This window comes from Chelon labrosus (assembly GCF_963514085.1).
Source record: "Chelon labrosus genome assembly, chromosome: 12".
Classification (NCBI taxonomy): domain Eukaryota; kingdom Metazoa; phylum Chordata; class Actinopteri; order Mugiliformes; family Mugilidae; genus Chelon; species Chelon labrosus.
Window position 1 is genome coordinate 12051462 of NC_140345.1, and position 12619 is coordinate 12064080.

Genomic DNA, 12619 nt, shown 5'->3' on the forward strand with positions numbered 1-12619 from the left:
ATAATGGAAGTGGTTATGGAGCATGACTAGTTGCTTTCTACTTATTTTGCCACCGAGCATCCAATAAGAGGAAAAAACACATTTTATTTTTTTAAATACATAATATTTATTCAGAAAATTATCTGAAAACTCACTCTCTACTTATGATGACGTGACCCCTATGCAACTGCAACATCAATGTCTTGCTACATTTGAATCAAAGGTTAAGTTTTGATCTGGTGTGGGTGATAAATAGAGGAACAAATACGAACACTAAGCTGTATTTGGTATGACATTCACTAGTGATATCTATTGCAAGCACCTGAACTGAAATGCTCCACTTCTTTCACAATAAAGTGCGTCTTCTGTCCACGTAGGCCCAAACTGTCCCTCCTCGAAAGAGTGAGAGGATATTGCACAGTTCTTTATATACAGGCCGCCTGCTCCCTTCCTCTGTTCTCACAAGGCAAATTATCAAGGCTCTAAGGCGGAGCATTCAGTCGTTGCTCTTCTGAAATTCACAAAAACTACACAAACATGTGACTCAAGTGTCATTGACATGTCGATAGCCTGCACTTCTGCTACAAAACATGTTCTCCTACGCACTACAACCTTCAAAAATATACCACATGGGCAATGAAGCTCACAAACTACAGACATTTAAAGCCGAATGATTAATACTGCAAAACCTGAAGTGTCGCTTTTGTGGCACTGGAAGCTTGTTGAACCTGTTTGACGCAGCTCTTAATACTGTGATGATCACTGAGGATGGGATCTATTCTGGAGACAAAATTAGCACTTAATAAAATTAAACTGAGATACAGAGGTTCAAGGAAGCGTCAAATCGTAGACTGTGTGGGAGTCGAGAGGTTGTTTTGGCACTCAGAGTGGAAGAATAAATACTCCTGCATGCAGATTATCCGATGATAAAGGCTTATCACTTAATAGAAGCAGAAAATGGCAAAGAGGAGGCTGATATCCTCAATAAAGACCTCCACAGAGTTAGCCCTTGAGCAGGATTGCTGCTGATCTTGTTGACACCGTAGCATTATGATGGGAAATAATCTGATTCACTCAGTGATGACCGAAAGCTTTCAGTCGCACTGTCCTCCACCAGATTCAATCTTCCTGGCTGCAGGGCCCAGTTCCACCTTGCACACCCTCTGAGCAAACTTCAGAGAGCACAGTGTCTCTCCCACATTACTCTCCAGAGCAGACACCTTTAGTAGAACAATTTAAACAGAATGAGGCTCACTGTAAGAGGTTGACATTTATGGTAAATGCTGATGTGACTGAAAGGAATACTCACTTGCACCACCATGACGGTCTTGCTGCCTTTGCCCAGGGAGTCTTGTAATAGATAGGTAAGGCGGGAGTTCCTGAAGGGGATGTGAGTCTGCCGAGCCCTAAGGGCCTGGATTACGTCACCCAGTGCCAGCAAGGAGCGGTTGATATTCTGGGCCTCTTTCAGCCTCTCTCCCTCTGCACCAGACTTCCAAACCCTCTCTGATCCAGCCAGGTCCACCAAATTCAGCTTGCCTGGGAAATGGAGAGTAATGGTGTAATGATACTTACACATTTGGTCTTTCTAAGGAGGCCCCCAGACACTTTCTCGTATGCTTGACTGACCTGTGGTTTTGGATCCTGTGGCGAGGTCAGTGCCCTGAACCGTGATGCAAAGCAGAGCATGGGAGCGGGAGCTGTGCTGGTTCATCTGAGTGCCAAAGGTGATCCTGTTCCTTCTGGCCGTGGCTAAAATCTTCATGAACGCGACATCAGTCAGCATCAGTGTAATTATTTTTCTAATGGTGTTTTATTAAAATACCTCCAGTGGGCTAGCATCTGTTACCTTCTTGATGTGCTGAAAGCTCTTAACCTCGATGACCCTGAGGCCCGGTACATGCAGCTGTCCTGTTCCGTCCGGGTTGATCTTTATGTCCAGCTTCTCTCCGTCCTTACTCAGGAGGTCTCTGAAAAAAGCGAAATACTGGTGTCTGACATCTAGTAGCTGCTTAGGCAAAAGGCCTGTTAGAGAAAAAAAAAAGCAGAATGCGGTACCTTAGCACCTCGTTGTAGATCTCCACAGAGCTGACTGTGACGGTGTACGACCACATGTCCTTCCTCTCCTCGATTTCACTGAAGAGATGTTTCAGGGCTCGCTGGTTGATGCCTGGGTTTTCTACACTGCCCTGGAAGTCAAAGGAGACTCAGACATTACAAAGATAGGAACAATGGCAGCAACAATCAGTTTATTAAATGACTCTTTGGTTCCAGTCATGATGTAGCAAAAGAGGATACCTCCATAGTGTAGGTTTTTCCAGAGCCTGTCTGTCCATACGCAAATATGCAGACTTGGTAACCGTCGATGCAGGACGTCACAAGAGGTTCGATTTCCTGAAAGACCTGATGAAACCAGATGTGGTTTTTTAGAATTCTTGTCACGATCATACCTCCTTCTCACATTTGTCTTTTTTCACTACCTCTTCCTGTGCAGCCTGTGGATGGAAGACCTTGTCCAGTTCAAAGATGCGACCCTTTCCTTTGCTCAGCACATTGAGGGAGGACTCGTTGTGGGGGTCTGTGGTCACAACCACAGACTGGCCCTCCTCGTGCTGGTCCTCCTTCAGCACAGGCTTCACGCGACACAGCACACGAATGTTGCCTAAAAGGAAAAAGAAAAAAGAAAAATAGGGCAGTCAGACACAGCCTTTATTTTCTGCGGTGATTTTAACCCTTTTATCGTCATACCTTTAAGCTCCACCAGCTGCTCATGGTACTTCCTGCGCAGTGCGACCTCTTTCCTGTATTTCTCCAGAAGATCTTTGTTGGCTTCGGACATTTCATGAATAGCTGCCGAAATCTGCCAAACACAAACAAACGCTTTGATAGTTTTACCAGGATCAGATGTTTATTTCCTCTAAATACAAGTTTAAATGGGTGATGTGATGTGACAGTACCTGTTTTTTTGCTTCATTGATAGCAGATCCATAAAAGTCTGAGAAGTTCCGAACCTGGCTCCTCAGACTGGCGTAGTCTGTCTTCATGGAGCGTAAAGTAGGAGGAAGTGATGTAAGACGCTTCTGCAGACCTGGCAAAAAGAAAAACACGTAGATTCAGACTGACTGACATTTTACTTTAACCTTCTGGCGAGCAGATACCAACACCGTTTCCTTTTGAGGTTCAGAAACTCACCGAAGAATTGGTCCTGCAGGTCCTGAAAGTGTTCTGCTGAGCAGCTGGCAGCGGCCTTTACAGCCTCCTCCTTCCTCTCCTCCAAGTGTCCAATCTCTTTCAACAGTTCCTCTCTCAGTTTGCTGATTTCTCGCTCGTACGCAGCTATCTGTAAAAGGTTCAGCAGTTCAGCAGTTTGTCAGTCTGTCAGCTCGGCTGTTCCAAACTGCACAGTTTTAGCTGTGTAATTAGTTGGACTGTCAATGAAATTGATCCAGGTTGTGAATTTCCAGCAGCAAATTGGAAAAGTCCTCCCTCTGCCTTTCATTCCCTCTCCTTTGATCGTCTCTTCTCTAAACAGTGCATGCTTTATTTGCCCCTCTGGACTTTGTCAGTTCAGTCTCTTTTTAGTTTTTAATTAGGGTTGATGGCATCTGGAATTTGTTTTTGACTCATACCACCACCAGCCAAGAGTAATAATCTGTCTACTGATGGATATTTAGTATTACTATTAAACATTATTGTCATCTTAAAATGTATATCCAGCTTTCTCTGTTGCACAAAAACTGGTTTGACATAAGCATTTACATTTTTAAAAAAGGAACAAGTCATGCAAGGAATAACCACTTTGCATGTTGGTGAGATGCATATTGGAAAGGATCAGTGTGAATTGCATTGCCTCTGTTTGTTACCTTGTGCTGCAGATTACAGCTGTATTCATCTGACTTCCTGATCTGTTCCTCCAACTGTTTGCACCGCTCGTTCTGACTGGACAGCCTTTGGGACAGCAGCTCGTTCCGCTGCCTGGCTTTAGTCAGCTGCTTTAATGTGGCCGGTGATTCCACCTCCACGGTCTGTGTGACATACTGGCAGAGAAGATCCAGTACATCAGTACAAAAGCCATACGCCGGTGTTCGAATTCATTTCAAAAGACCCTCAATTAGGATTACCTTAACAACTGGCTCCTTGCCTCGTTCCCTGTCCAACTCCAGCTGCAGCTCTCTTACTCTATCTTCTCGTTTCCTCAGCTCCTCTCCTCTTCTCCACTCGCTTTGTTCGCTCTGTCGCTCCAGATGTGACAGCTGCTCGACACGTTGCTGCAGAGAGATCTCCAGCTGCTGCACTCTGCTGCGGAGGTTCTCATTCTCCTAACACGTGAAACAAAGCAGATTAAAACTATAAATATTTCAAGTACGAGTAAGCGAGCAGTAACGTTTGTCTTGGAGCTCTCTCGGCCACGCCGGTGCCTCTCACTTTGATGAGCATGGAGCTCGACTGGGAGGGGATGGCTGACAGCTGCTGCAGGAGCCCTTGGGTGACGCTCAGGTTCTGTTTCAGACTCTCGTTCTCCGCTGACAGACACAGCACCCGCTTCTCTGAGTCCGTGGCCCCCTGAGGAAATGAAACATTAGACTAGAGTTCTAGCACAGCAACAAGAGACAAATCAAAACCAAAGTACTTTTCCATTTGATTTCCTCATATATATTCATTGTGTAGTTAAGTGATTCTTTATCAATTCATAATTAAGGTGTTTAGGTGCCGTGCTAGGCATTTACACTGCGATAGAGACCTGATGAATGATTAAATCAACAGTTTACAGCACTTACAGTGGCCGTTTTCAGTCTCGACAGCTCCTCCTCACGCTCTTCAATGCAGCTCTTGAGCTCATCAATCTGTGCAAAATTGGAACAGCTTTTGAAAATGAAGGCATGCATTATCACATTTCATTAGTTGTAGCACGATGTGGAGTTAAGGACTCCTGCCATTTGTTCATATAGCATTTATTTAACAAGAGACTGTGTGGGATTACACAAAATAACACACAACCTGAGAGCCATCTGCTTATACTCTATGACATGGGTCTGAAATTATGTTTATGGACATAAAGGGAAACAAGACATACATTTAAATATCAGTTATAAATAAATGATTAATCAGTATTTTGTCTTTATAGTTTGGGATTAAGCTAACTTGTCACCTGCTGTTGAAAGGCTTGTATACGAGAGTGTCTGTCTCTTTCCTTCTGCTCCAGCTGTGAGTGCAGCAGACGGAGTTCTCCTCTCAGCTTGCTCCTTTCACCCTGAAGGCCATACAGAGACTCCACCAGTCTGTGGACCCCCGCTTGTGTCCCCGCATCACTGCTAGACTCACCTGGGGGACATAAGTAAGAGCTATTATTATCACTGGCCAGAAATCAAACAGCAACAAAGACTTCAATTTAACCGTATTCATATTATTCAGATGAAATAGCTCAAGTTAATGCCCTTTGAACTCTTTTTGATCTGTTTTCCACATATAATCTTTTCACTTAAGATCACTTTGCTGTACATCTGAAAGCTCGCTTCTGAATTAATGAACATTAAATATGCACTTAAAGCTCTTTCTATACAGTAGCGCAGTATTCACCCTGCGCTGCTGTAAAGTTATTATCGTGTCTCTACTCTATATTCCCACGAGTGACTTAAGAGACCTTCAATAGGATTTCTGCAATTTATTATTTGCGGCCTGGCTCACGTGCAGAACAAAGATTCACGTTTCTACGACGCAGCAACCTCCTAAAACTCCTCCATGCCCGAACAAGAACCTGAGCGGCATGCCCGTCAGTATTTTAATCACTTTCCTCCCCCTCAATGATTCATCAGGCTCCGTCAACTCTGATTTTCATTGCAGGGCTTTAGGCTAATTTTATCAACGCGCCATGTCAGGTTTCCTGTGTCACAATGGGCAGGGAGAGAGATGGTGGATCCAGAAACAAAAAACATGGAAGACAAACAAGTATGAATATATATCCTAGAAATGTGATCTGATCTATTTGAAATGGCCTTAAAAGAAAACATATTTCCTCCAACCTGAAATACATGATGACAAAGATAAAAAAACATATTCACTTAATGGAACTACAAACCATTCATCCTGAATAAAAGATCACACCACAGCCAAAATGCAAAAAGTGGTCGACATACGGCGCATTCAAGACGCACGTTGCATTACCCCAAACAAACAAACCGAACAGCCTTGTTACAGGGGGACATGGACCTCGGGCTATTTTAAGCCCTACACGTTTACACGTGCTGCCCAGCATGTGCCAGTCCTTGTAAGTGCATTCGCAGAGAATAAAACATCACTAACAGCCATGTTTTATTCACAACAGAGAGTCCAAGAGTCACGATACAAGTACTCTCGCCACATACGCGTGTATCTTTGTCTAATGAAATCCAGCACCCTTGAAGTCATCTGTTTAAACCTGCCTACATACAGAGGTGCATATAACCTGCTTTGACTTATCATACATTCTATTATACATATTGACATCTTCCATTGAGGCTGTATGAGTCATCTTAAGGTCAGGCATCTGCCTAGTTTCAAGAGGTACGCGGTTCTTAACAAGCTGAACATATGCACAGCAAAGAGAGTTAATGTAGTAGAGTTGCTTTGAGGTCAAAGGACCATCTGGTCATATCTGAAACACAGCAGACACCAACATGTAAAGCTCAGAGGGCAGCTGTGTAGTGTTTGTCTGGCTTCTGTGACGCCAGTAATGCCACACAACATATACCCTTATGAATCTAATCAGCCTGTTCTTCCGCTGATCTTTGTATTCTTCTACAAAAAGATGTTCCCTGGTTAAAAGCCACATCATGAACCACATAATGTCTGTGATATTTAAAGAAATGTCTTTCTCCCCCTGCTTTAAATAGTCTCTCCTTCTCAATCCTCTTCATATTTAAAGAGTAATGGTGGAGCACAAACCTTTCTTACATATATTGCATAGCCCCACGGTATACACCTTATTATAACATGCAATATCTTGCGTGTATTTCTTTTTTCATGGTAATCCTAATTCATATTTTTTATCCAGACAGCTGGGATAGGCTCCAGCCCCCCCATGACCCGTCACAGGACAAGCAGTTATAGAAGATGAATGAATGAATGAATATTTTTTATCCACCAGCTAATCTCATCTAACCTGGAGTCTTATATCATAAATCAAATTCCTGTTCTTCTTTTAACACCAGGCAATCTACATTTATCAAAACAGCACCATGACCTCTACCTCTCTCTGTTCTCCATGATCCTCATGCACACTGCATTGAAATGTGCACCTTCTTTTCCCTTCCCCCTTCTCCACTGTCTCCTCCTCACAAATTACACCTCCTCCTCCTCCTCCTCCTCCTCTCCGACCCCATCTCTCTCACCCTCGCTCAGCGGGCTGGGGGTCTGCGTCTGGCTGACAGCGTCCTCCAGGCTGCTGATGATGCTGTTCTTGTCCCGGAGGCGCTGGCGGTAGGAGGCACGGAGGGCCTTCATCTGACGCCGGTGCTGGACGCGGTGCCTCTTTAGCTGGACCCGGTACTGGTCGGCCTGCTGCTGCAGCTGCTGGAAGTGAGAGTACTGCTCCAGAAAACTCAGCAAGTGGGACATCACTGCCACCAGGGGAGAGTCTGCCAGCTGTGCAGCCAAGAAGCACATACATACAAGTTTAGAAACAGCACAGGATGCGTATCTGGGACACTGACGTCTCTGTTGCCGTCCCGCATCAGGTGACAACACACTTTTTGCTACCTTTCCTGTCGTCTCCAGCTGAACTTGGGAGGCTCTCCTCTTCTCAGTCTCCTGCTTGAAAGACAAAAAGGCAGCCAGGGGAGTGCACGCTGGGATGTCAGGGCCATCTTCTTCATCTTCGTCGCTCATTTCATCACTGCCACTGCTGCTGCCTGGATGACGTCACATAATCAATATATTAGCAGAAATGAACGTGCACAGTGATCAATCAAACGGTGGAATTTTTGAACACTTACTTGATTCACTAAGGCCAGCACAAGCTTTTCTCCCCATTTTGGGGGTGTGGCCATCTCTCTTCATTCTCCCTGTTTCCATGGAAACAGGCCTTGGCTCCTGAGCACAGCATCATATATGAGGGTCAGACAGTAACACGCACAGGCAAAAATATTTACACACTGCATCCAGACATGCGCACAAAAACATGCAATTTAAAGATGAATCTGAACATCCTTTTAATGGGAGCCTATAGCCTGACGCATGCATGTCCCCCCACATTAATTCTTTTTCTAACAGAAGACCCCCCCTTGGCTGGATATGATGCGGCTGGACGTACGCTTGAGGACGCTCCACATGCCCCCTCCAAGGCTTCATCCTCTTCCTTCTTAAAGACAGTGTAGAAGATGTAGACTAAAAGGGAGTAGAAAGCGTACATCTCCGACGCTGTCCAGGGGTCCCTGTAAATGGAAGGTGAGCTCATTGATTACGTCCACCTTCAAAAATGACAGCAACACGGTGGGTAAAAGAAAAGAACATTTCATGTTAATCAAATACAATTATAATACCCAATGATTAAAAATGGATGCATGATGGCAAGACTAGACACATCACACTTCTCCAGAGGTTAAACATTTTTTCTGTTTCACAGTAACGCCATTCCATGCTGAAATGATTCGTCTTCTCTACCTTATCAGATCCTTTGTCCTCTTTGGTGACGACAAGCTGACGTTCCAGTCATTTGTGTTCTGCTTTCATGCTCCATCTGTGCTGTCAGTGGCAACTCTTCCCATGCAGCCCTCGTCCTCAGAGCTGCAACAGCATCTCAGGGCTGTGTGCAGCTCCTGTGTGGCTCTTACAGCCGCTCTCTCTCTCTCTCTCCTCCTTCTCTCCACTTTGCTCCATCTACAGGCTGCATCTGCAGCGAGCATGCTCAGTGCAGTTTCCTGATCCGCTGCAGTGGTGAGGGGAGAAATACGGACAGTCATGAAGACTGACTGAGCTGGAGGGCTTGATGCCAATACAAGCGGGCCCCCGGAGTCAAAGGTTGGATGAGGTGTTCCAGATGCCAGGCGGTCAGAAAAATCCAAACTAGACATATTGAGATGTGTTCATGTTGTAACAGCGGTTAAGTAGTGCAATAGTTAGACAGCTGTAAAGTCACATGACCAGGACAATTATTGATAAACATAGTTTATTTATGTAACGGATTATGTTAATAGAACTCCCTCTTAGTGAATATTCACATTCATTTTAACAAAAACTATTAAATAACTTGATAAATAAAAGTACAAAATGTCATATTCAATGTCAAAATCATATATAATCAAATGCAGCAAAATTATGATGATCATTCTGTGCTCTGCTAACTCACAAATGCCCCCAAAATTATTTGTTAAACATGTTCAAAAGTATCACAAAGTTGGACAAGGCAATGTAATTTACCAGAGACAGGCACAGAGCCATAGACACTTATACTGCAGTAAAGCTGCTGAGGCAGCAGCTCACATCCCTAAAATCCTGAGAGAGAATCTGCAGTGTCCACAACAGATCTCCGTTAGGAACATCAATATCCTGCAAGGACAACACCGTGGACATACAGACCTCATTTAAGTGAGGATCATTTAGGTAACAATTACACCTGCTACAAACCAACGAAGTAATAAAAAACAGTGCAGCGATACATATCAAACGGCGAGGATGAGGTAAGAGCTCGGCCAACACGCTTTGACCACTGCAGATATTTTACAGTGATGCTGCTGAGCCTGCAGAACAAATATCACCAAGACTCTGAGGCAGCTGGATGTTTTTAGAATCCATAACACTAAAACTGACAGAAAAGATGTGTGTGTGTGCAGAGTCTCAGTGATCAATGAGTACGGCCTGCTTAACATTCAGTGGAATGACCACACGCATGGGAGCTTCAACAAATTGCATGACATCATGGAGTCAACCCGGGCGCTTGGTGTACGCTGACAAGGGCTATTGTTACACCACAGTTGATGCTGAACGCTACCACGGCCTCTTGTATAAATTCAAGTATCTGTGTTTTGTGTGACCCCGTGCTTGTATTGATGTCAAGGTCAGCTGGAGATCAGGCAAAGCCTCGGTTAAGCAGCTAATGACACAAATCCCCAAAACAGAGAGGACAAAAAAAAAAACACTAGTTATCATAATATGGAACTTTGTAATTTCATAGGCTGTCTTCATTATTTCTGGGATGCTGTAAATTCAAATCCCAGCAATTTTCTGTGATTTTCTCAGTATTTTCCATCACTAATTAACAGTTTTGTTCATTAACGTTGTTTTAGAAAGCATTCATGTATGTTATGCTTTTACTTTGCCAGATCTCCTAGTTAGAAGTTACTGTATTTTTATTATTACATTGTCAAGTACTTTGTTATTAATCGTTTCATCTATTAATGCGTCACCATCTAATGAGACATCGAAATCGGTTCATAACACATATTTCAATTTTAGTGACACATTATAGCAAAGGGATAAGTAGAATCCCGTTGCATCTGGTAAGACAGAACCAGTTATTTTATCTACTAACTAACTCAGGCACATTAACTTTTGTTCAGTTCGTCACCTAGTGGTCCCTGACACATTAGTAGAAAATCTGTCTGCCCATACAGATCTCAGATTTAAAAGCTTATGTTACTTCGGTCAGTCACGTCTAACAGAAATGCGTTGAGAGCCCGTGTTGACGCCCAACAGCCTATCGACAGCGACCCTTTTAAAAGCCACTCCATCAGTCCTTCTGTAGCCGCTGGAGAAATGAGCGAAGAACAAGTGTTTGTTGCCGCCCTCTGAAGCACAAGTAACGGGAGGCTGAGGGCCACACCGCCCAGGGCCCCTAGAGCGTTCCCGGCAAACAGACACACGGTCAGGCAGCAGGACAAAGATGACAGGCCCAGGCAGCGATTCATGACCATGAGAGCGTCTGTAGAAAGCCAGTCCGAGAGTCCGAGCAGCAGACAGGAGCCACACAGCAGAATGTGTGCCGTGTTGTGGTCCTGACTGAGCCACAGGAAGTCGAAGGAGACCAGCACCGGAGCCAGAACCTCGCCGGCCCACTCTGCATCTCTCTGGATAGAGGTGAGGGTCGAGCTAGAGGGATGCACGATGCAGAGGGCTGCAGAGAGCCCGAGCAGGAAGAAGCCAACAGAAGGACCTCTGTGGTTCTGCAGAGAGATGTGAATGGAGAGGCAGCAGCAACATTACAAAACGAAGATTATTTCTCAATTAACCTGAGATCATTCGGTCTTAAACTGTCAAAAATGCCTATAACACAACTCCACGAGCCAAAGTTATAAATTCTAATTTATCGTTTTAAATCAATACCCACCTTAAATAGTTTATAAGAAGAGTAGAGTGCTATGGCAGACAAGATCATGTTGGAGCATGATGTGACACAGGACGCCATTGATCCTGAGGACGAGTGACAGGCCTGAAAACATCCGCACAGTGACTTAATAGGCGTCTAATAAACTTGTCTACTGTTAACTAATAAAACTGCACAATGTTTCTGACTGTCCGGAAGATTTATTTATATTTAAGCACACAGAAAAACAAGACTAAACTTCAGACAGAAACAGTATGGCGTTTGTTGTGACACGTGACAAGTCCGGACTTTGACAGTGCGCAGGCTCCAAATGATGCGTTCACTGTTACCCGTAAACTACAAACATCCCAGCAAAATAATCGCCACATTTGAAACAATCAAGCAAGGGGTTTAGACAGTTTTAAAATATCCACGTTTAAGACGCGATATACTGAAGAGTGATATTTAATCTACTTAACTGCCATTGTCAGTTATCACAGATTATTCTTAGAACTCACGAAGAAGTGAAAACAAATGTGAAAAAAAAAATAAAAATGTAGCCAGCCTTTTGAAGATTGTTTTTAATTACTGGTATAGAATAGATGCTATCAAACGTGTGTAAACTAATTTCAGACAGATATTCTATGTGAATATTACAGAGGGTTTCGAAATATATGTCTTCTTCGTATCAAAAAGAAGAGAAGAAGACGACAACAACAAGCAATTAAAGGCATCAAGCATTGCTCAAGTTAGCAACTCAAGGTATGGCTGTCCAATTTTGAAATAACAATGCTTTCATGTAACTTCTTCCCAATCACCAGTTTCAATAGTATGTGGTCTGTCTTTTGTAGTAGGATGTCTTATTGTTGCACAATATGTACAAGAATTATACACAATGACGTGCTGCGATTTTATTCTGATTTTAATGAGCAACAGATTCTGGACCATTACTCGGTCCTGCATATGGGATAGATCAGTCTCATAGCTATTACAACAGTGTTGTAATGAATACTGTCAGTAATAAGGCAAAGTGAAACAATACTCATTCATTCACTCATTCATTCATCTCATCTTCTGTACCGGCTTATTCCTGTTAAGGGTCGCGGGGGTCTGCTGGAGCCTATCCCAGCTGTCATCGGGCGAGAGGTGGGGTACACCCTGGACAGGTCGCCAGTCTATCGCAGGGCCAACACAGAGAGACAGACAACCATTCACACTATCTGTATGATACTATATTATAAAAATATCAAAAAGAGACGTTCACAACCATCTCAGTTAATTCAATGTACTTTAATGATGCAAAACAACTGAATCGTATTTCTCCTCTGCGGATTGATACTGCACAAGCAAAAATCACAATTTTGG

General features: G+C 43.7%; 2 protein-coding genes across 2 annotated transcripts; both read right to left on the reverse strand.

Moving 5' to 3' along the window:
* Positions 1-7: 7 nt before the first annotated feature.
* LOC311496732 (kinesin-like protein KIFC3) lies at positions 8-8434 on the reverse strand. Its single transcript, XM_084556692.1, has 19 exons — positions 8267-8434; positions 7950-8046; positions 7714-7865; positions 7347-7599; positions 5129-5301; positions 4758-4823; positions 4405-4542; positions 4101-4298; positions 3843-4016; positions 3172-3319; positions 2937-3067; positions 2728-2839; positions 2460-2641; positions 2278-2382; positions 2038-2168; positions 1829-1949; positions 1609-1738; positions 1289-1518; positions 8-1199 (listed from the first exon to the last, which is right to left on the reverse strand). Exons 1-19 carry the CDS (start codon positions 8408-8410, stop codon positions 1074-1076), a joined length of 2811 nt encoding a protein of 936 aa, XP_084412818.1. The 5' UTR covers positions 8411-8434; the 3' UTR covers positions 8-1073.
* Positions 8435-9493: 1059 nt separating this feature from the next.
* LOC311497558 (transmembrane protein 276-like) lies at positions 9494-11356 on the reverse strand (the record flags this gene model as incomplete). Its single annotated transcript, XM_084557872.1, has 3 exons — positions 9494-9501; positions 10775-11114; positions 11279-11356. 3 exons carry the CDS (start codon positions 11354-11356, stop codon positions 9494-9496), a joined length of 426 nt encoding a protein of 141 aa, XP_084413998.1.
* Between the last annotated feature and the right edge of the window lie 1263 nt (positions 11357-12619).

Bases quoted from the DNA above. Each gene is read 5' to 3' on its own strand.
- LOC311496732 (XM_084556692.1), bottom strand. From the start codon at position 8,410: ATGAGCTCACCTTCCATTTACAGGGACCCCTGGACAGCGTCGGAGATG. The intron at 2,642-2,727 runs GTATGACGATAA...TTTTCCTTTTAG, and splicing joins GCAGCTGGTGGAGCTTAAAG to GCAACATTCGTGTGCTGTGT. The intron at 2,169-2,277 runs GTATCCTCTTTT...TTTGACTTCCAG, and splicing joins GAAAAACCTACACTATGGAG to GGCAGTGTAGAAAACCCAGG.